This window comes from Halichoerus grypus, chromosome 1, assembly GCF_964656455.1.
Source record: "Halichoerus grypus chromosome 1, mHalGry1.hap1.1, whole genome shotgun sequence".
NCBI classification, from domain to species: domain Eukaryota; kingdom Metazoa; phylum Chordata; class Mammalia; order Carnivora; family Phocidae; genus Halichoerus; species Halichoerus grypus.
Window position 1 is genome coordinate 148,381,907 of NC_135712.1, and position 24,770 is coordinate 148,406,676.

Genomic DNA, 24,770 nt, shown 5'->3' on the forward strand with positions numbered 1-24,770 from the left:
TTTGAATACTCTAAGGACCTCATATATAAGTAAAATCATACAGTGTTTGTTTTTTGTAGCTGGGTTATTTTACTTAGCATAATGTCCTCGATGTTTATCCATTTTGTAGCATATTACAGAATTTCCTTCCTTTATAGGCTGAATAATATCCCATTGTATGTATATACCACATTTTGTGCATTCTTTCATCTGTTAATGGACACTTGGGTTGCTTTCCCATTTTAGCCATGGAGAATATGCTGCTGTGAAAATGGGTGTCCTAATAATTGTTTATGAGTCCTTCCTCTCAGTTCTTTGGAATTCTATACCCAGGAGTGGAATTGCTGGATTACAGTAATTTTGTTTTTCATTCTTTGAGGAACTGTCATACTATTTTCCACAGTAGCTGTACCATTTTACGTTGCCACCAACAGTGAACGAAGATTCCAATTTCTTCACATCCTCTGTATTTTCTAGTTTTGCGGCATTTTTTGTTAGCAGCCTGATGGATGCAAGGTGGGATCTCACTGTAGTTCCGATTTGCATTTCCCTAATGATTAGTGATGTTGAACATCTTTTCACGTGCTTATTAGCAATTTGTATGTCCTCTCTGGAGAAATGTCTACTTAAGGCCATATTCTAAAAAATTCAATTTATTTAAACTAAAAACAAAACCAATTCACCCATTTTTCCTATCCCCACCCCTGTCTCTGGCAACCACCAATCTGTTCTCTGTATCTATGAGCTTAGTGTCTAATATATATATTAGATTCCATATATAAGAAAGATTATACAGTATTGTCTTTCTCTGTCTTATTACACATAGCACAAAGCCCTCAAGGTCTATCCATGCTGTCACAAATGGCAAGATTTCATTATTTGTTATGACTGAATGATATTCCACTTTTGTATACACCACAATTTCTCTATCCATTCTGAGACCTGTATCAATGAGCTTACTATCTACGTTTCCTTCTAGGAGCTTTATGGTTTCAGGTCTTATAGTTAAGTCTTTAATCTATTTTGAGTTAATTTTTATCTGTGGTGTAAGAGTGTGATCCGATCCTGCTTCTCTTTTGCACGTGGCTGTCCAATTTTCCCAATACCGTCCTTTCCTCATTGTATTATATTCTTTGCTATTGTAAATAATAATGCAATGAACATGCATATTTCTTCTTGGGTTAGTGTTTTCATTTTCCTCAGATAAATACCCAGAAGTGGAATTACTAGGTCATAGACAGTTCTACTTTTAATTTTCTGAGGAAGCTCCATAATGTTTTCCACTGGCTGAACCAATTTACATTCCCACCACCAGTGCACAAGCGTTCTGGTTTTTCCACATCCTGGCCAATGCTTGTTGTTTCCAGTCTTTTTGATAATAACCATTCTAACAGGTGTGAGACAGTATCTTGGTATGTGAGGCTCTGATTTGCATTTCCCTAATTATTAATGACAGAGCATCTTCAATTTATCTGTTGGCAATCTGTATGTCTTCTTTGGAAAAATGTCTATTCAGATCTTCTACCCATTTCTTAATCAGATTGTTCAGTTTTTGATGCTGAGTTGTACAAATTCTTTATGTATTTTGTATATTAGTCCCTTACCAGATATATGATTTGCAAGTATCTTCTCCCATTCAGTAGGATGCCTTTTCATTTTGTTGATTTGCTTTGCTGTGCAGATTTTTAGTTTGATATTCCTATTTGTTCATTTTTGCCTTAGTTGCTTTTGGTGTCAGATTCAAAAAATCATCACCAAGACCTATATCAAGGAGGTTGCCATCCATGTTTTCTAGGTGTTTTATGGTTTCATGTCTTTTTTTCTTTAAAAAAGATTTTATTTGAAAAAAAGAGAGAGAAAGAGAGAGAGAAAGAGAGCATGAGCAGGGGGAGGGGCAGAGGGAGAAGGAGGCTCCTCGCTGAGCAGGGAGCCCGATGAGGGACTCGATCCCAGGACCCCGAGATCATGACCTGAGCCAAAGGCAGATGCTTAACCGACTGAGCCACCCAGGCGCCCCTATGGTTTCATGTCTTATGTTCAAGTCCTTAATTTGAGGTAATCAAGTTATTTTTGCATATGAGGTTAAGATGTACTCTAGCTTCATTCTTTCACATGTGGCTGTTTAATTTTCCCAACACCATTTACTGAAGAGACTATCCTTTCCCCACTGTATACTCTTGACTCTTTTAGGATAAATTAATTGCCCATGTGTGTGTGGGTTTATTTCTGGGCTTTCTATTCTGTACCATTGATCTATACGTCCGTTTTTATGCCAGTATCACACTGTTTAATTATTACAGTTTTACAATATACTTTGAAATCAGAGAGCATGATGCCTCCAGCTTTGTTCTTTCTCAACACTGCTTTAGCTATATGAGGTTTTCTATGGTTCCACACAAATTTTACGATTGTTTTATTTCTCTGAAAAATGCCATTATAATTTTGATAGAAATTACACTGAATCTGTATATTGTTGTAGTATAGACATTTTAACAATATAAACTCTTCCAATTCATAAACACTGAATATCTTTCTATTTATGTCTTCAACATCTTTAATGTCTTGTAGTTCTTTTACCTCTTTGGTTAAATTTATTACTAGGTATTTTTACTTTTTTGATGCAACTGTAAATAGGATTATTTTCTTAATTTTTGTTTTTTTAAAGATTTTATTTATTTATTTGACAGAGAGAGACACAGCGAGAGAGGGAACACAAGCAGGGGGAGTGGGAGAGGGAGAAGCAGGCTTCCTGCAGAGCAGGGAGCCTGATGTGGGGCTCGATCCCAGGACCCTGGGATCATGACCTGAGCCAAAGGCAGACGCTTAATGACTGAGCCACCCAGGCACCCCTATTTTCTTAATTTCTAATAGTTCATTACTAATGCACAGTAATGCAACAGATTTGCATGTACTGATTTTGTATCCTGCAACTTTACTAAATTTGATCATTCTAACAGTTTTCTGATGGAGGTATAAAGTTGTTTGAGATTTTATTTCTTGGGGTAGGCATTTATCACTATGAACTTCTCTTTTAGAACTGCTTTTGTTGGGTGCCTGGGTGGCTCAGTTGGTTAAGCATCTGCCTTCAGTTCAGGTCATGATCCTGGAATTGAGCCCCATGTCGGGCTCCCTGTTCAGCGGGGAGCCTGCTTCTGCCTCTCCCCGCTAACTTGTACTCTTTCATACTCTCTCTCAAATAAATAAATAAAATCTTAAAAAAAAAAAGAACTGCTTTTGTTTTCAGAACCAAGAGACTCGTGATTCAGGTGGGGGAAAGAACTGCTTTTACTGCATCCAATAAATGTTGTATGTTACATTTCCATTTTCATTTGTCACAAGGTATTTTTTAGTTTCTTCACTGACCCATTGGTTGTTCAGTAGCATGATGTTTAATCTCCACGTATTTGTAAATTTTCCCATTTTCTTCACATAAATTTCTAGTTTCCAACCAAGCATGGTTGGAAAAAATGCTAATCTGATTCCAGGCCTCTTAAATTTATTAAGACTTATTTTGTGGCCTAACATACGATCTGTCCCAAAAAATGTTCCATGTGTACTCGAGAAGAATGTGTATTCTGTTGCTTTGGGATGGAATGTTTTGTAAATGTATATTAAGTCTATCTCTGGCCTAATGTATCATTTAAGGCTGATGTTTCCTTCTTGATTTTGTTTGATCTATCCACTGATTTAAGTGGTGGTATTAAAGCCCCCTACTCCTATTGTTATTACTGTCTATTTCTCCCTTTAGGTCTATTAATATTTACTTTATATAATTAGATGCTTCTAATGTTGGGTGCATAAATATTTACAGATGTTTTATTCTTTTTTCAGACTGACCCCTCTATCATTACGTAATGCCCTTCTTCATCTCTTATTATGATCTTTGTTCTAAAGTCTACTTTGTCTGATATATCTACTTCACTTGCGATTTTTTTGTCATTTGAGTCTTCTCTCCTTCTTTCCCAGTCCATCAAGCTAAAGGTTTGTCAATTTTGGGGATCCTTCCAAAGAATCACCTCTCTACTGCTTTTCTATTCTCTATTTCCTTTATCTCTTCTCTAAATTTTATTATTTTCTTCCTTCTGCTAGAGTTGGGTTTAGTTTCTTTTTCTAGTTCCTTAAGTTGTAAAGTAAGATTGTTGGTTTGCTATCTTATTTTTTAAATAAAGTGTCTTTAGCTATAAATTTGCCCCTTAGCAATACTTTTGCTATGTCCCGTAAGTTTTGATATATCGTGATTTTGTTTTCATTCGTCTCTAAGTATTTTTTAATTTCCTTTGTGAAGCTTTCCTTTTTCCATTGGTTGTTTGTGTGCTGTTTAATTTCTGCATATCTGTGAAATTTCTAGTGTTCTGCTATTGATTTCTCACTATCCACAGTGGTCAGAGAAAGTATTTTGTATAATATCTTTTAAAATCTATTGGGACAGGTGCCTGGGTGGCTCAGTCGTAAGCGTCCGCCTTTGGCTCAGGTCATGATCTCAGGGTCCTGGGATCGAGTCCCACATCGGGCTCCCTGCTCAGCTGGAAGCCTGCTTCTCCCTCTCCCACTCCCCCTGCTTGTGTTCCCTCTCTTGCTGTGTCTCCCTCTGTCAAATAAATAAAAAAATCTTTAAAAAAAAATAATAAAATAAAATAAAATCTATTGGGACTTGGGGTACTTGGGTGGCCCAGTTGGTTAAGCAGCCAACTCTAGGTTTCAGCTCAGGGCTCCATGCTCAGGAAAAGTCTGCTTGAGGATTCTCTATCCCTGTCCCTCTCCCCCTCCCCCCCACCCTGCTAACACGCACTCTTTCTCTAAAATAAATAAGTAAATCTTAATAAAATAAAATCTCCTGGGACTTAATATGTGGTCTAACATGGTCTACCCCAGAAAATGCCCTGTGTGCACTTAAGAAGAAAGTATATCCTGATCCTGTTGAGTTCTGTGTGTCTGTTAGCTCTACGTGGTGTACTGTATAGTATTAAGTCTTTCATCTCCTTATCTCCTGCCTTTTCTATCCATTATTGTGAATGGAGTATTGAAGTCTCCAATTGCTAATGTGGAGCTATCTATTTCTCCTTTCAGTTCTGTCAGTATTTCCTTCATATATTTTGTTGGTATGTTATTATGTGTGCAAATATTTATCATTGTTATATCTTTTTGCTGTACTGAACCTTTTGTTAATAGGTAAAGTCCTTATTTGTTTTATAACCCTTTTGGCTTAAAGTTTATTTTCTCTGATATTAGAATAGCCACCTCTATTCTCTTGGTTACTATTTGCATGGAATATCCTTTTCCTATCCTTTCACTTTCAATGTATTTGTGTCTGGGATCTAAAATGAGCCCCTTATAGACAGCATACAGTTGGATTAAGTATTTTTATTTTTTTAAAGATTTTATTTATTTATTTGACAGAGAGAGACACAGCGAGAGAGGGAACACAAGCAGGGGGAGTGTGAAAGGGAGAAGCAGGCTTCCCGCCAAGCAGGGAGCCCGATGTGGGGCTCGATCCCAGGACCCTGGGATCATGACCTGAGCTGAAGGCAGACGCTTAACGACTGAGCCACCCAGGTGCCCCTGGATTAAGTATTTTTATCTGTTCTGCCAATCTCTGTCTTTTGATTGGAGAGTTAATCCATTTACATTTGAAGCAATTACTGATAAAGAAGGACTGACTTCTGTTATTGTCCTATTTGTTTTCCACATGTCTTATAGCTTTATTGTCCCTCATTTCCTGCACTGCTTTTCTGTTCAGTTGACATTTTGTTGTGAAATGCTTAATTTTTTTCTCATTTCCTTTTGTTTATATTCTGTAACTATTTTGTTTTTGGTTACCAAAGAGATTACATTTAACATTTTAGTTACAACATTCTAATACGAATTTATACCAGCCTAGGGGCGCCTGGCTGGCTCAGTCAGTAGAGCATGCAACCCTTGATCTTGGGGTTATGAGTTCGAGCCTCATGTTGGGGACAGAGATTACTTAATTAAAAAAGAAAAAAATTTAAAAAAAATCTTGAATTTATACCAGCCTAACTTCAATAACACAAAATCTCTTCTTTACAGCACTATTCCCACCCCTGTTGGTTACTGCCACAAAATTGCATCTTAACATACTGTGTGCCCCAAAATATGAACTGATAGTTCTTTTAAATACACTGGTCTCTTAAGTAAAAACATGTTTTGGATTCACAAACCAGTTAACAGTAATATTAACTTTTAGACCACTGGTTTTAGTAATGTATCATGTAGAAAAAAAAAGTGAAGTCACAAACCACTGTTACAATAATACTAGCTTTTATATTTGCCCATGTATTTACCTTTATGAGATCTTTACTTCATACTGCATCAAGTTACTGTCTAGTGTCCTTTCATTCGAACTTGGTGGGACTCCTGTGAAAATTTCTTGCAGGTAGTTCTATCAGAAACAAATTTCTTCAGCTTTTGTTTATCTGGCAATGTCTTTGATTTGTCCCTTACTTTGAAGGACAGTTTTACCAGATATAGGATTCTTGATTGACAAAATTTTTTCTTTTACCATTTTGAATATATTGGCCTCCTGCCTTCTGGCCTCCGAAGTTTCTGATGAGACATCTGCTGACAGCCATACTGAGGATCACTTGTAGGTGGTGAGTCACTTCTATCTTCCTGCTTTCAAGATTCGTTTTCTTTGACTTTCATAAGTTTGACTATAATGTGTCTCCATGTAGGTCTCTTAGAGTTCATCTTACTTGGAGATCACTAAGCTTCTTCGATGTTTATATTCATGTTTCCCATCAAGTTTGAAAAGTTTACAGCCATTATTTATTCAAATATTCTCTGCCCATTTCTCTCTCCTCCTGGAACTTCCCACATGTGTGTTGGTCTGCTTGATGATGTTAAACAGGTCCCTTGAGCTCTGTTCACTTATCTTCAACCTTTGTCCTTCCTGTTCCTTAGACACTATAATTTCCATTTTCCCACCTTCAAATTCATCAATTCTTTTTTCAGCCAGTTCAAATCTGCATTTGCATTTGAATCCTTCTAGTGGGCTTTTCATTTCGTAATATAAGCTACTGTACTTTTCAGCTCCAGAATTTTTTTGTTCTTTTGGTTCTTTCTCCTTATTGGTAGCTCCATTTTATCCACACATTGTTTTCTTGAGTTTATTCACATCTTCCTTTAGTTTTGTCTAGTAGATCTGCCGTCAGGGCTTTTTCAGTGACAGTTTCTATCATTTATTTCCTTTGAATGGGTTATACTTTACTGTTTCATTGAATGCCTTGTGATTTTATTTGTTGAAAACAGGACATTTGAGTGTAATGACGTAGTTATTCTGGAAATCAGATTATCTCCCTTTCCCAAGGTTTGTTGTTTTATTTTGGTTGTTATAGACTATCTCTGTGTAAAGCAGCAGTCTGAAGTATAAACAAGCTCTTCTCAGGACTTTTCTGCACCTTTTCCTGGCATGTGCATTTTCCAATATTCCCCACCAATGTAGTTGTTTTTTAATGTCTGGCTCCAAAAATGGGAAGAGAAAAACAAAGGGAAGGAAAAAAAGGTGCTGCTCCTTTAAGTCCTTGAAAGTCATCTGGAGGGGAGGGGGTGCCACAACAATGGTGGTCTGCCTCTTTATTTGCACCAATGTGATCAGAAGCAGCAATCAGTGATCAGAGCACAGACGCACGATATCTGGAACAGGGTCCATTTTGCCCACTGTGGGTCCCACAAGCTGTTGTGCAAGGTGCTCCAAAAACAGGTGCACAGCTGCCTGGCAGCAGGCTGATGGCTAGGGGAGAGGCAGCTCTGAAATGGACTGAAATTAACCGCCATTTACCTTCCAAACCTTCCCCTAGAACTTACAAACCTTCCAAGGAACTGCAGAATTATAAAACCGTTAAATCAGACAGATTCTGCTGGTTCAGTTGTCTAGATGTGGAGAGATTCGTGGTGTTTCCTACTTCACCATCTTCCCAGAATCCTCTCTTCTTTAGTTTTTTACCACTTGGTTTTACCTTTCTAAACAATACAGAATAATTGTGCTTGGTTTTGAACCTATATAAATGAAATCATATGATATATATTCTATTTCAACTGTTTTCTTTCACCTTATCTTTGTATAACTTACTAATGCTTTTGAACGTAGTTGTAGTTCTATCCATATTCATCACTGTATAGTATTCCAATGCATAAATTAACCACAATTTATTTATATTTATCCAGTCTACTACTGAAGGGTACTGGGACTGTTTCAAACTTTCAATGCTTATGAGCACTGTGGCACACATAAGCATGATCTTCTGTAGGCCATACACCTAGAAGCCAAAGTTCTAGGGTATGCATACTTCGACTTAATACAGTGTTTGTACTAATTTATTCTCCCACCATTGGAATATGAGATTTCTTCCTTGCTTTACAATGACACTAACAACAGTAGTGTCAGATGTTTTTGCCAAGTCAGCCAGTATAACTTGGTATCCTAATGTTATTTTACAGGCATACCTCGTTTTTTAATACTTCGCCTTACTATGCTTCACAAATACTGTGCTTTTTTTACAAACTAAAGGTCTATGGCAACCCTGCATTGAGCGAGTCTATTGGCACAATTTTTCCAACAATATTTGCTTACTTCTTGTCTCTGTCAATATTTTAATAATCCTTGCAATATTTTGAAGTTTTTCATTATCATTGTATTTGCTATGGTGATCTGTGATTAGTGATTTTTGATGTTACTATTGTAATTGTTTTGGGGGCACCACAAACCAGGTCCTTATAAGATGTAGAAATTATTCAATAAATGTTGTGTGTGTTTTGAATGCTCCACTGACCAGCCATCTCTCGCCCTCTCCTCAGGCCTCCCTATTCCTTAAGACACAACAATATTTAAAGTAGGCCAATTAAAAACCCTACAAGGGCCTCTAAGTGTTCATGTGAAAGGGAGAGTCACACAGTCTCTCTCTTTAAATCAAAAGCTGGAAATGATTAAGCTCAGTAAGGAAGGCATGTTGAAAGCCAAAATGGGCAAAAAGCTAGGTCTCTCGTACCAGTTAGGGAAGTTGTGAATGCAAAGGAAAAGTGCTCGAAGGAAATTAAAAGTGCCACTCCACTGAACACACAAATAAGAAAAACAAAACAGCCTAATTGCTGATATGAAGAAAGTCTTCGTGGTCTGGATAGAAGATCAAAGCAGCCCCATCATTCCTTTATGCCAAAGGCTAATCCAGAGCAAGACCCTAACTCTCTTCAATTATAGGAAGGCTGAGAGAGGTGAGGAAGCTGCAGAAGAAAAGCTCGAAGCTAGTAGAGGTTGGTTCATGAGGTTTAAGGAAAGAAGCCGTCTCCATAACATCAGAGTGCACGGTGGAGCAGCAAGTACTGATGTGGAAGCTGCAACAAGTTCTCCAGAAGTTCGAGCTCAGTTAATTCCTAAAGGTGGCTACACTGAACAATAGATTTTCAGTGTAGACAAAACAGACTTCTCTAGTGGAAGAAGATGCCATCTTGGACTTATTAGCTAGAGAGGTCAATACCTAGCTTCAAAGCATCAAAGGACAAGCTGATTCTCTTGTTAGGAGCTAATGCAGCTGGTGACTTTTTAAGTTGAAACCAGTGATCATTTACCAGTCCACAAATGGTAGGGCCCTTAAGAATGATGCTCAATCTACTCTTCCTGTGCTCTGTAAATGGAAGAATAAAGCCTGTATGATAGCACATCTGTTTACAACAAGGTTTACTAAATATTTTAAGCCCACTGTTGAGACCTACTGCTGAGAAATAGGTTATAGTACAGTATAAACATAACTTTTATACACACTGGGAAACGAACAAATTCATTTAATTTGCCTTATTGCAATATTTGCTTTACTGTGGTCATCGGGACCAAAACCCACAGTATCTGCAAGGCATGCCTATAATATAGGCATTTAACTGATTACTAGTGAGGTTGAACACCTTTTATTACATTTACGTTTTGATGTCTTCATTTCGGAAGTCTTCTGCCCTTTTTTTTTTGAAGATTTTATTTATTTATTTGAGAGAGAGAGTGCATGAGAGGGGGTAGGGTCAGAGGAAGCAGCACACTCCCTACTGAGCAGGAAGCCCGATGCGGGACTCGATCCGGGAACTCCAGGATCATGACCTGAGCCAAAGGCAGTCGCTTAACCAACTGAGCCACCCAGATGCCCATCTTCTGCCCATTTTTAATCTGATTTTTTTTTTTTTAAGATTTTATTTATTTATTTGACAGAGAGAGAGCACAAGCAGGGGGAGTGGCAAGCAGACGGAGAGGGAGAAGCAGGCTCCCCGCAGCGTAGGGGGAGCCTGATGTGGGACTTGACTCCAGGACCTCGGGATCATGACCTGAGCCGAAGGCAGTCACTTACCCAACTGAGCCACCCAGGCACCCTTATCTGATTTTTCTTAATGAGTTCTTTATGTATTCTAAATTTCAGCCTTATATCAGTTATTTCATGCTACAAATATCTTGTCTACTATGTGGTTTGCCTTTTTGCTAATTCATGGTGATAAAACATTTGTTCCTCTTTCAATAGATAGAAGCGATGAATTTTAAAGGGGTTAAATTTATCAATATTTTCTTTTCTGTTGAAGCATTATGTGGCTCCATTAAAATATTTCCTTAGGTTGGGACATGAAGGAAGATGTGCACCTAAATTATCCTCTAAAGCTGAAGAAATAATTTAGGGTCTGGGTGATCATCTTCCTCCTGCCAAACACCTGACTGTCCCAGCAGTGTGGGACCAAGCTGAGGCCTCAGATGAGTGGCTTGCTCAACAATCCTGCGGTACAACCACTCTAGAGTCTCAGCCTGGAGGAGGGGTATTTCACCAGCATGGACAGACACCTCTGGCAGGCCCTGGACTCCAGCTCTTATCTCTTCAGCTCTGAATCTGCCAAAAGTGCACTTCCACCTCTCAGATGCCTCCTGCTCACTGGCAAATACCCCAATCACCCCAGGACAGAAGCAGCTCTGTATCACCCCTCTACAGCATATTCATTCATAAACAGTGAGGTTTCGTGACTACCTCTCCTTCAAAGGAAAGCACAGAATGCTATGAGAACCCACAGAAGATGACTCCATGGGGGTCAGGAGTGATAACTGGAAGGTAATGACTAATGGACAGAAAAATGACTGAGATAAAAAATGAAGGATGAATAGTGGAGGATATCTTGAGAGTCAGCAGGGATGTGCCAACATAGGCTGCTTGACTAGAGACAGTCCAGGGACTAGAAGAGAAAACTGGCTCTGAAAACACAGAAGATAAGTAAGGTGGTTCTATTGACCATTAAATCAAAATAAAAAGAAATACTAATCATTACCTGCAATCTGTACTGAGCCATCTTCTCCAAGAAGAATATTTCCAGCTTTCACATCTCTTGAAGAAAAAAAGAGTTACATATTAAAAAACATCTATTCTTTGGAGTCACATAATTTAAACAACTGTTTAGTGTATTCACACAACACTGGCAATATTTAAATACTCTATTTTACATTAAAGAGTATTAAGGTCAATAGTAAAAATTTTTTAAATTTTAGTCACTTGTACTAGAATCTAAATATTATAAACAGAAAGCTATGATAACAGATAGCTTTTTACTGTAAAATCCAGAAAACCCAAGATGATTAAATACTTGACTGGGATAACAGTGGCCAAAGAATGTGACCCTCACCTACCATCACCTAATTCTACTTTTTGAAATATGTTGATTTTTTTTTCACACCATAATACATGAACAAAATTTTTTAATGGTCAGTATGTGGTTAAAAACAGGGACTATTCTATGCCTGAGGCATAAAGATAGATATAAATTATTCAAAGATATTTGTATTTTTACTGGTAACTATTTATAATTCAAACAGGATATGCACACCTTCTTGCTATAAAAACCTAAACATCACTGAAAAGTCCCTTTGACCACCATTCTCAAGTCTAGTATTTTTCTTTCTTTTTTTTTTAAGATTTTATTTATTTGACAGAGAGAGACACAGCAAGAGAGGGAACACAAGCAGGGGGAGTGGGAGAGGGAGAAGCAGGCTTCCCGCGGAGCAGGGAGCCCGATGCTTAACGACTGAGCCACCCAGGCGCCTCAAGTCTAGTATTTTCTTCAAAGTTTTCAACTATTACCAGTCTAGTCAATAGAATATGTTCCTGTGACATATGTGGGTTTTTCTTCCAACATAAATGATATGACATTATCCATTCAAATCTACAACTTGTTTTTCTCATGTAACAATGTGTTAGAAGTATCTGGCAAAATTTAAAATCCTTAAATCTTATGAGTAGCAAAATCACTTCTTAATAACCCAGAGAAACCCCCACAATGTACAAGGGGGTCCTACAGCATTGTTCGTAATAATAAACCAGAAGTGGTAACAACTCAGAAGGCCAACAATAGCAAAAAGGTTGAACTAATTTTGTTATAGCCATAAAAATGGAATAATGTCAATCAACATGTTATGCCTCGAAATACTGTCTAATACATCCTACTAAGTGAACAAATCAAATAAGAGGATAGTGCATTTTGTAGGACACCATTAATGTAAAACACACACATACACACTTTTTCCATATACACCAAATGAGAGCAATAAATGGTTCCTTCTGTGGAAAGGAATGGAATTGGAGTCAAGGGAAAAAATGTTTGAATATCTTGTGGAAATGCAATCATGTATTTATTTCGTAATTAAAAATACATTTATAATTAAATAAACAAAAGAGAGCCAGTCTTTGAAGCTAGGCTAGCTCATGAAGGAAAGCTTTGTCACAAAAAGGAACCAGTGAAAAGCACAACACTTCATCCTTTTCCCTGTCCCTGCCTTCTCCTGCATCTTTAGATATAACCATTCCTTGGGAAAAAAATTAACAATAGTTTCACAACTGTGTGTAGCAGCTTCACCAAACCACAGTATATAGTAATTTTCCTGAATGCATACTTTAGCATAAGGAAATCATGCTACTGAGTACTATGAATCTAAGCAATTTACAGGACATTCTCCCAGAGGCTGACTTAGAGTGGAGGCAGGCTAAGTCTGCTCTACAAATATAAAGTCTCTGACTCCAGATACTATGAACAGGAGAAAACTGAGGACCTTCCCTTCCCTTGAAGACAAAAACCATCCACGTGAGTCAACCATGAACCTTCAACTGCCTTTTAAGCTCATCTGGAATGACATCTAAAACTCAAAATGTATAGTTTAGTCACTTCCTCGTTTGTGTTTCGGCAGCACAGTGTTAGCACAGACTACAAAAATATGATGATATTCTTGGGGCTGTTTCTTTCACCAGGAGCTAAGATCTGGACCTGTACCTTAATAGATGTCTGTATCACCTGCACTTACTTAGCATTATGATTAGTACACAGAAGGCATTTTTCAGATATTCACCAAGTAGATTTAAATAACTAAACAATCTCCCTCAAATCCTCTTCCAGAGATAAGTGGAGTATTAAATTAATAAATGAATGAATGAATAAATGATAAATAAATAAATCCAACTAAATACCAAAATACAACTTGACTATTCCCTTCCCACCATCCCAAACCCCAATTCCCACCTCCTAACTCTGTTCTAAATAATCGGGTCATAAACTAATACACCCCCAGTCAAACAAAACAACCTAACTATTCAACAACAGGAGATCAGTTAAACTATGGTATATCTATATCAGGAAATACTATGAATAGTAATGAATATATGAGATAATATGGAAAAATCACCAAATATATTCTTAAGTGAGATAATACTATGTATGTATGTTGCCGTTGTCTTTTTTTTAAGCAGAAGAAAGAAGAATCTACATATATTATGTTTATATTGGCATAAGTTCTCTCTCAAAGGAGTCACAAGAAAATGGCAAGAAGTGGTTCCCTTCAGACCAGGGTACTAGAGGTTCAGGAAAGGAAGAAGACTTTTTAAAGAATACTTTATTGTTTAGAACAGTTTTAGATTTACACAGAAAATGAGAAGATAGTACAGAGGAGTTCCCTACACCTTAGAGTTTCTGCCATTATTACTATCTTATATTTGTATGGTACTTTTACCACATTTAATGAGACCAGTATTGATGCATTATTAAAGTCTGCACTTTAGTCAGATTTTTAAAAGTTTTTACCTAATGTCTTTTTTCTGTCCCAGGATTCCATTCAGGATTCCACATTAAATTTTTGTCTCCTTAGGTTCCTCTTGTCTGTGACAGTTTGACTTTCCTTGTTTTTAATGACCTTGACAGTTTTGAGGAGTAATGGTCAAGTATTTTATAGGATGCTCCTCTAATGGAATTTTCCTCATGATTAGACTGGTGTTATGAATTTTTGGAAGGAAAACCACAAAAGTAAAGTGCCATTTTCATCACGTCATATCAAGAGTACATAGTATCAAAATGATTTAGCACAGCTGATACTGACAGGACTTGTTTATTATCATATACCATTTTGTGCTTTTTCAGTTTTTAAGCCACATATATGTATTACCTATTCAAATGTTTCATAAGTTTTGTCTTTTTAAGAGAAGAGAGAGTAATTCATTTTCAGTAGAGCTTGCACTTTGGGTGACTACTTTTCCTGATCAAATCCTCAGATAACCAATTCCTGTTTCCCATTTGAAACCAAAGTGCGGGGGCTCCTGGGTGGCTCAGTTGGCTAAGCGTCCAACTCTTGATTTTGGCTCAGGTCATGATCTCAGGGTCATGAGATCAAGCCCCACATTGGGCTCCATGCTCAGCAGGGAGTCTGCTTGAGATTCTCTCCCTCTGATCCTCCCCCCACTCACACTTGCATGCTCTTGTTCTCTCTCTCTCTCAAATAAATAAATCTTAAAAGAAAAGAAAGAAACCAAAGTGCAATCTGTAGAACAGCTTCCAGGAATAAAAGCAGAGGAGTATCATTAAGCTAAATGGTTCACTGGACAATCAAACACACCAGTCTATCCTCCTACCCAACAGGACAACTGACCTTTCAAGGAAAAGATTTGTAACTAAATATCTGGAAATCAAAAGAGTCCTTAAGAACCCTTTTTTACTCTGCCACAAAGAATATCAAGCAACCCAGCAGTCCCAATAGTTAAATCCACCATCCACTCTTAAATAGGAACAGTGAGTTTTGTTTTTCACAGCTTAATGCCATTTCTCATGTGTCCCTATTGCACCAAAGTTACAAATTCCTTGTAAAATTAAAAGGAATATCATAGACATGCTTGACTTTTTCATTAGCACACAGCACAAGTTACTGCCCATGACATTTTTATGACTCATCAATAGGCAGAGTTTGTGGAAAACTTGAAAAAGGTCAAGACCAGCAATGAATCAAAATGAAAGATGGAAAATACACTACACTTAGGCATCTTAAACTAATGAGCCAACATTTCTGTTAGAGCTGACCTCTTTAACGGGAAAAATATTGGAGTAGGTAGATACAGAGAGAAAAGCAGAAGTCTAATTCAGAGACCTGTTCGCCCCAGTTAAAACCTCCAAAGCCTAAAGGGTCAGTGGGGAACATAGTGAAGATGGAGGAAAATTATCTGACCCGATCCACCAGGCTAACACACAAATGGGCTGGAAATAAAGATGAGTGGAGAAAGCTACTAAATAGGTCCAGTTGCTCCCCAGTAAGACCACCACCTGCTGAAGTCTCAGCGTAACTCACAGCTAAGAGTTGTTGCTGCTGAAGTGTAAGCAGGGGTTCTCAGTCTTGGCTGCATTAGAATCACTTGGGGAGCTTTTAAAAGCCCCAATGCAAATGCCCCATCTCAGACCAACTAACTGAATTTCTTGCAATGGATCCAGGAATCAGTATTTACTGAAGTTTCCCAGGTGATTCCAATATGCAGCCAAGGATGAGAGTTTGATTTAAAGTGTGAGATAGAGAATCCATTCCAGCAACATGGCAAACAGTCTTTCATCACTACTGCCCAGGACTTTGCTGCAAAACCCATCATTCCCCTGCTACAAAGAAATGCTGGATAAATTAGGAAGGGAAACTGTCACATAGCTGAACATGAAATAAAGACAAGGAAATCCTCAAGTTTCAGAAATGAAAGGAACACTTAAGACCCAGAGCAGTAAGCCTTGGGAGAGAGAAGACAAATGGCTAGGCACCTCAGGTTTTAAAACCCACCCCTAAACAGAAAACATGGCACTGGACTAGTTTAAGGTTGAGAGTAGAATTGAGACCCCTTCATAAAATCAGGACCCTAGAAAAAAATGAGCCACAGTGAAAGATATGCTTAGCAAAAGTAAGCTAGTATAGCCATATTAAAATAAGATGTAATTGTCTTTAATATAAAAGCATTTCTAGGAATGGAAAGGACCATTATATAATTTAAAAAATAGGAATAATTCACCAGGAAGATAAGAATCCTAAAGGGGTTGTTGGACTGTAGGGCTCCTTCTCATAACCTCGGGCTTCCACTGTTCTGACAGGAATAATCAATCATATCGCTACTGTCTTACCTTGTTCTGTTCAGGCTGCTCTAACAAAAATACCACAGACTGGGTGGCTTAAACAACCAACATTTATTTGTCACAGTTCTGGGGGCTGGGAAGTCCAAGATCAAGGCAACGGCAGATTTGGTGTCTGGTGGGGATCCACTTCCTGGTTCACAGGTGTAGGGGTGCTGACAACACAGACTCCATCTTTAGCCCCCCATTTTTGTCCATGCCTGCACAACGACCTCCCTCGGGGCCACGTGTTCCAGACCGTGTGGAGGTTAATGCACGCCCTGACCGGATGTGGGAAGGCTCGTTCTGATCTTCCCTAAAGTAACGCATACAGAAGGTGCCCCTTTAGATAGCTACTGTTCGATAACACCCCCATGCCCCTCACACTATAAAAACTGTGGTTTAAGATCTGGACTAGATGGAGAATGGGGCCAGAGAATAGTTGCATAGCTGCCTGGATTGTCAGTCCATACAATCCCCCTATCAGTAAGTTACCCCGAATAAAACCGTGTAAACAGTATGGAGCGGTGTGTGTCGTTTTTCGGTCTCAAAGTGCCTTCTCAGTGTGGAGGATACATTACTAACACTCTTCCACCTTCTGACAAAGGTGACCATCTTTTCCCTATGTCTTCGCATGGCAGAAGGAGCAAGGAAGTTCTCTGGGGTCTCTTTTATAAGGACAGTCCCATTCATGAGGGCGGACCACCCTTATGACTTAATCACATTCCAAAGGCCCCCACCTCTCCAAATACCAGCACAATGCTGATTAGGTTTCAACATATGAATTCTAAGGAGACACAAACAATTAGTCTTTCCCACTCCCCCTACATGATGAGTTGTTTTCCAAATCTTACTGCTTTCAAGATACTCTGTTCAGGTTTCAACAGTGTAACTACAGTGTGTCTACTCTCAGATCCCTTTGTATTCGTCCTCATCATGGTTCATGATTTGGAAGTTTTGGGCCCTTATTTCTTCCAGCATTTTTTCTGGCTTTTTTACTCATTTAGCTAAACGAGGGCTGATATATATTCAAAGTAAATGTTACGGTCATACAAAACTGAGCAGAGACTGAATTTTTGCCTGAACTTGATATGAATCTCTTCATTGCTTTCTAAAAAAGACAGTGACCTTAATGTGTATTCTGGGTTAATTTCCTTTAACTATATACAGTCTGTATATGTAAAGTTTTAGGATAAAGAACATACTTTTATCTGTGTTCTGAAGTGAAGATTTCGACTTTTAAAATAGGGACTGGATATATTAAATAAAAGACAACACAGAGGATATTTAAAGAAAATGACCCCAGTGACAGATCTAAATTCTACTGAGTTAGTAACTAAAAAATGTAACTGATATTAAACTAATGTGTACCCAGCTTCATGGATTAGCACAATCTTTCTTTCCTAGCAGGTTTTAGAAGCACACTGCCTAAATTTGGGTCCCAGCTATGTCACTAGGTGGGTGACTTTTGGCTAATTACTTACCTCTCTTTGCGTTGGTTTCCTCATCTCTAAAATGGGGATGAGAGGGTACTTACCTCATAAAGTAACTGTAAAGATTAAATGAGCTAACATACAGGATGCACTTAGAATACTATATGGCACTCAAGTTTCAATGAATGCTTGTTATTATCTACACCAGAGGTCAACGTAAATATTTTAGGCTTTGTGGGCCAGACACTCTCTGTCACCATTACTTTGTTTTCATAGTGCTTTAAAGCAGCCACAGAGAATCTGTAAATGAATGGGCATGACTGTTTCGTTGTTGCTTTTACAAAAAACAGACATCAGGCTGGATTTAACTTGTGGGTTTGTCAATCCCTGATGATCTACATGGCTGCAGAAGATTGTTTTTTTTCCTCTCATATAATAGTCTAGGCATAAGTGACATCAGTCCAGCATGGTGACTCCACAGAATCAGGGACTCAGGCTCCTTCTATTTTATTGTTCTACCATCTCTAAGTTCTTGTTACGTAGTCCAAGATGGCTTATCACCACATCCACATTTCAATGGAAGGAAGGAAAGGGGAAATAGAGGTTATGCCACTTTGTATTAGCGGTGGTTCTCGGGACATTTGGCAATGTCTGGAGACATCTTTGGTTGTCACACTGATGGGGGAGGAGCTACTGACATGCAATGGGTAGAAGCCAGGGATGTTGCTAAATATATCCTACAATGCACAGAACAGCCCCTGCAACAAAGCACTGTCCAGCCCAAATGTCAGTAGGGCTGGGGGTTGACAAAACCTGTTAAGGGAACAACTTTGAGGTAGTATATACATTTTTGTTCTCATCATAGTGGCTAGAAAAAAATTCACACAGTTGTATCTGATCCTCATGGGAGGCTATGAAATGTCGCCTTTCTTCTGGATGGTCATATGCCCAGTAAAAATGTCATGTTTTTATAATTCAAAAAGAAGAGGAGACACGCTAGGGGCCAATTAGCAGTTTCTGGCACATTTTTTTTCTCGAAGATTGCCTGAATGTGAAATCAGAACTGAGGTAGTAACTGAATTATGTTTATTGCTAGTATCAAGGTATGTATCCATAGGGTTACCACTATCCAGAGGATGGGAATCCTGTTTTTCAGGGCACCTTTTCCTTTTGACAGTGCGGGAAATATATTCCCAAGTGTTTACTCTTTGGTCATGCCCTTTTTCAGTCATCTGTTAACACATTATTTTAACTAGGTATGAAACAAATGGATATAATTTGAGATGAAAAATCCTATTGTCTGAAGAATATGCCTTCAATGTTTCCAAGATTTCTAGTTTATATATTATTCCTTAGAGTCAACTGTTCTGCTTCATTACCATAAGAGGAGTTCATTTTTCTTTGTTAAGATGTAAGCTGGTTGGAAAATTTAGACAACTAGAAAGCATTATTTATTTTTTCCTAGAGTAAGATACTTTCTATAAATGGGCTGATTTCACTGATATAATTTCTTTAAAATGGTGCTATTCTCAGAATAACCTAATTAAAAGTTTGTATGTATGTGTGTGTGATGGGGGTGGGGAGATACCTTGCTTTTTTTCCCCTCCATATTCTGATTATTCCTTAAAACCTCAGTTTTGGCACTTGATAGTTGTCTGATCTTTTTTTTTTTTAAAGATTTTATTTATTTATCTGAGAGAAAGAGAGACCACAGAGAGCAAGAGAGCAAGAGAGAGAGCACAAGCAGGGGGAGCAGGCAGAGGGAGAAGCAGGGGGAGGGTGGGGGGATGGGTTAGCCTGGTGATGGGTATTAAAGAGGGCACATATTGAATGGAGCACTGGGAGTTATACGCAAACAATGAATCATGGAACACTACATCAAAAACTAATGATATAATGTATGGTGATTAACATAACATAATAAAATTAAATTAAAAAACAAAAAGAAGCAGGGAGAGCAGGCAGAGAGAAAAGCAGGCTCCTGCTGAGCAAGGAGCCCGATGTGGGTGGGACTCGATCCCAGGACCCTGGGAAGGCAGACACTTAACCAGCTAAGGCACCCAGGCGTCCCAGTTGCCTGATCTTTAATCAGTTACTTTCCTGGGTCTTTGCTTATCTATTTGCTGAAGGATTAGGGTTAAGTAGGTGATTTTTTTTTTTTTTAAACTGAGGTATTAACTGACAAAGTTGTAAAATATTTAAAATGTTACAATGTGATGGTCTGATATATGTATACACTGGGAAAGGATTCTCACCATCGAGTTAATTAACACATCTGTCACCTCATATATTTACTTTTTGGTGAGAACATTTAAGTTCTACTCTCTTAGCAGAACTTATTCATCTTATAACTGAGTTTGTACCCTTTTACCAATGTCTCCCTATTTCCCCGACCCCCCAGTCCCCGGACACCACTTTTCTACTGTTTCTATGAATTCAACTTTTTTTTTAGATTCTACTTATAAGTGATACCATACGGTATTTGTCTTTCTCTGTCTGGCTTAATTCACTTAGCATAATGCCTTACAGGTTCATCCATGTTGTCACAAACTGCAAGATTTCCTTCTTTTTTTTTTATTTTTATTTATTTATTTTTTTTTTAAAGATTTATTTATTTATTTATTTGAGAGAGAGAGAATGAGAGAGAGCAAGCACATGAGAGGGGGGAGGGTCAGAGGGAGAAGCAGACTCCCTGCCGAGCAGGGAGCCCGATGCGGGACTCGATCCAGGGACTCCAGGATCATGACCTGAGCCGAAGGCAGTCGTTTAACCAACTGAGCCACCCAGGCGCCCCCTTCTTTTTTTTTTTTTTTTTTTTAACAGCTGAATAATAATAATCTACATCTTTATCTATTTACCCATTGATGGATACTTGGATCGTTTTCATAGCTTGGCTCTGAGACAGTGATTTCACACTTCCTTTGGGTATATACCCAGAAGTGGAATTGCTAGATCCTATGGTAATTCTATTTTTAATTTTTTTAGGAACTTCCATAGTTTCCCACAGTGGCTGCACTAGTTTACGTTGCCACCATCAGTGCACTAAAGTTCCCTTTTCTCCACATCCTTATCCAAAATCTGTTACCTCTGTCTTTTTGAAAACAGATATCCTAACAGATGTGAGATGGTATCTTATTGTGGTTCTGACTATATTTACCCAAGGATTAGTGATGTACTTCTTCTTGTATATCGTGTTTTTGGGAAAATGTCTATTTGGAGCCTTTGCCCATTTTTAGTTAGGTTATTTATGGTTTTTTGTCTCTAAGTTGTAGGAGTTCCTTGTATATTTTTGGATATTAATCCCTTATTGGATAATGTGGTTTGCAAATATTTTCTCCCATTCCATAGGTTGCCTTTTTATTTTGTTGATGGTCTGCTTTGCCATGAAGAAGCTTTTTAGTTTGGTGTAGTCCCAGTTGTTTAATTTTTCTTTTGTTGCCTTTGCTATTAAGTGTCACATCTAAAACATCTGTATTTCATGTATTTCTATTCTGATCTTTTTACTTACCTCCTTCTGCTAACTTTGGGCTTAGTTTGTTATTTTTTTTTCTAGTTCCTTAAAGGTAGGTGATTTTTAAGATTACACTTTTGTTGGGGTGCCTGGGTGGCTCAGTTGGTTAAGCGACTGCCTTCGGCTCAGGTCATGATCCTAGAGTCCCTGGATCGAGTCCCGCATCGGGCTCCCTGCTCTGCAGGGAGTCTGCTTCTCCCTCTGACCCTCCCCCCTCTCATGTGCTCTCTCTCATTCTCTCTCTCTCAAATAAATAAATAAAATCTTTAAAAAAAAAAAAAAAGATTACACTTTTGTTGTATCTTCCACCTTTTTCCTGCCTTGATTTTAACTGAGCATTTTACATGATTCCGTTTTCCTCTCCTCTCAGCGTGTCAATTCTTTTTTCCTTTTTTAGTGGCTGCCCTAGAGTTTGCTATAAACATTTACACTAATCCAAGTCCACTTTCAAAGAGCACTATACGACTTCTCTGAGTTTTCTTTTAATCCAACATATCCTGGACTGGGGAGTAGCATCAAGAGGCATAGATGACAAACAAACAAAAACAAAAACAAAATGAAAAAAACACCCTCCAAGCCTGTTCTCTGTGGCCAAAGGAGCAAGAAAGGGGCAACCTCGCAGCACAGACCTAGCAAAGGACCCCACAGCTGGAGTTACAGGCTGGCCCACTATGCCGGAACCAGAGGTTTAAATGAAGAACCAAATGGGAAACTCCATTCTCCACCCCACATCCACTGCAGCAGGTAGGCCCATACTGCCCACACCAGCAGCACCAACAGCCTGGCCATTAACTCCCAGCCTGCTACCCAGCGGCAGAGAACAACCCAGGCCCAGCACTTCCTGGTCCTCCACACAGTGGCAAAGGACGACCCAGGCCCAGTGTCTCCCGACTCTCTACCCAGCAGCAAAAGGTGGCTCCGGCAAATGCCTTCATCCCCACAAGCAATACCATCAGAGAATGAATGGGAGCCCCACTGGCACCAAGAGGCCTGGACCACAGAGTAGACCCACAAAAGTGCTCACAGACCCACAGGTATAGCATCTATCTCCCACCTTCCACCTAGCAGCACCAGGCCTGGGGACGTGCACTTTTGCTCTCAATGGCTGTATCAGCAGGGATTGAGTAGAGAGCCCCAGCAGTGCCAGGTGAACAAAACAAAACAGAACAGCACTGTAGGGGCCCTAAAACTCAAACTGTCACAGGAACTACAGCCCACCGAAGTAGACCGAGACTTGTATACTAAACCCAAACAGCGTAAATACCTGCTAAAATATATATTTAAATGGGATCAAGAGTCTCTTAACACATATCCAAAATATCCAGGATACAATTAAAAAATCACTCCTCATACCAAGAACCAGGAAGAACTTTAATAAGAGAAGACAATTAACTGACATCAACACTGAGATGAATCAGATCTTGGAATTATCTGACAAAAATTTTATTTTTTTTTTAAGATTTTATTTATTTGTCAGAGAGAGAGAGAGAGAGCACAGGCACAGGAAGCCACAGGCAGAGGGAGAAGCAGGCTCCCCGCTGAGCAAGGAGCCCAGTGTGGGACTCGATCCCAGCACCCAGGGATCATGACCTGAGCCAAAGGCAGCTACTTAACCGACTGAGCTACCCCGGCGTCCCTGAAAAGAATTTTAAAGCAGCCACTATAAAAAGGCTTCAACAGGTCTGTTCTTTCTCTTGCCACTCCACACTTTGTTGTAGTTTGAGTTTTTCTCACTCTTTCTGGGCTATAAAGTTCTTTCCAGGCTATCTCGTTACAAGCTGAGTCTTGAGCATCACCTCCCACTGGACCCCGAAGATCTAAGAGGAGCTTCGGTCTGTGACTAGGTTTCCAAAGGATTCGCCAAAGCAGCTTTACCCAACATGGGCCCCGGGATCATCTCAGATGCTCAGTGAAGAGAATTCCTAGGAAGGCTCAGGTGCCTCTCAAACTATCTCCGAAGTATTAACAAAGAACCTTGGTAAATTGACCCTCGACTCTAGTATCAAACTCCCTTCCCCTCTACCAGAATATCCACCCCAACAGCAGAACAGAGAGAAGAAACCACAGGGGCTGAATGAGCGCATCCTTAGTAGTCACGGGAGGAGGACTGGAGTAAGGATTTTGTTAACTGCTCAGAAAGAAAGGATGGCAAGGATGATTCGAATGATTCAATACCAGCGCTACCTGGAGTCCCAGCTTCAAAAAGATCTACAGCAGAAGGAAACTGAGGAGGGTGAATCAAGAGTGGAAAGATTTAGATGTCGCTGTCATTATTGCCTGTATCATAAAGATCTTTCTGAGGAAACCAGTATGGAGAATAATTATGACGTGGAGCCAACATAAACATAAACTTTATTCTTGTACTGTTTCTTCTTGCTAGGGTTTTAGGATCATTTTGCAGCAGCTTACGAAAGCTGCTCTATGTTAGGGCAAACTGTATAATATTTTGGTAATCTATGATATTATAAGGTCTTTCTTTAGATTTGTATCTTTTCTACCTTCACCCCAGTAATGTGTGAGGAATCCTGTAGTATGCATTTGAATGACTTCAGTATACTTCCCCCTTTTGATTTGACCTAAGGAAGCACTAATAGGTTTTGAGTGTTGCCTGTGTGTTTGAGAGGCCTGAAGTCATTAAGATAAGACCTAACATCAAAAATTGGAAGCCCAGTAACTTGTGCAGAAGGAATACACAGAAAACTTTGGGTGGTTGGTTAGAGCATGATTAGGGCAGGTGTGTATGCTAGATTTTCTGGTTTTAAAAAATTGTAATAAAATTTTTTTGTGCTATTTCAGTTTTCAGTAGCAAATGTCTGTGTAGAAGATCTTATTAAAATTGACTTATCTGAAAAAAAAAGGCTTCAACATGCAGTTTAGGATTATCAAAGCAAATTAAAAACAGAAAATCTCAGCAAAGAAAAGCTATAAAAAAGAACCAAATTATCTAAAAAATTACAATAACTGAAATAAAAAACTCAGTGGGTTCTAGAGCAGAATGCAAAGGACAGAATCAGAACTTGAGAACAAATCAAGAGAATTTACTCAATCTGAACAGAGAAAAAAAACAGGATGACAAAAATTGAGCTGAGCTTCAAGGACTTACTGTACAATAACAAAACAGCTAACATTTGTATTATCAGAGCCCCATAAAAAGAGGAGGGAAAAAATGGATTGAAAAACTACCCAAAGATAATAATGGCGGAAAACTCCCCAGACTTGGTGAAAGGCAAAATCCTATGGACTCGCTAAGTTTGGGAACCCCACACAGAATAAACCTGAAGAAATCCACACCAAGAAATCATAATTAAACTTCAGAAAACCAAAGACAAAAAAAATCTTGAAAGAAGCCAGGGAAAAATAACATACTAGAACATCAATTCAAATGACAGACTTCTCATCTGAAGCCCTGGAGGCCAGAATTAAGTAATATAGCA

At 38.7% G+C, this 24,770-nt stretch overlaps 1 protein-coding gene across 4 annotated transcripts in view; it reads right to left on the reverse strand.

Annotated features, from left to right (window-relative positions):
• OXSR1 (oxidative stress responsive kinase 1) overlaps positions 1-24,770 on the reverse strand; it is a 93,932-nt gene that overhangs the window by 32,931 nt on the left and 36,231 nt on the right. For all 4 annotated transcript variants that reach the window (XM_036094194.2, XM_078073518.1, XM_036094195.2 and 1 more), the window contains one exon: positions 11,278-11,333. In XM_036094194.2, the coding sequence (XP_035950087.1) occupies positions 11,278-11,333 (56 nt within the window). The remainder of the gene's footprint in view (positions 1-11,277; positions 11,334-24,770) is intronic.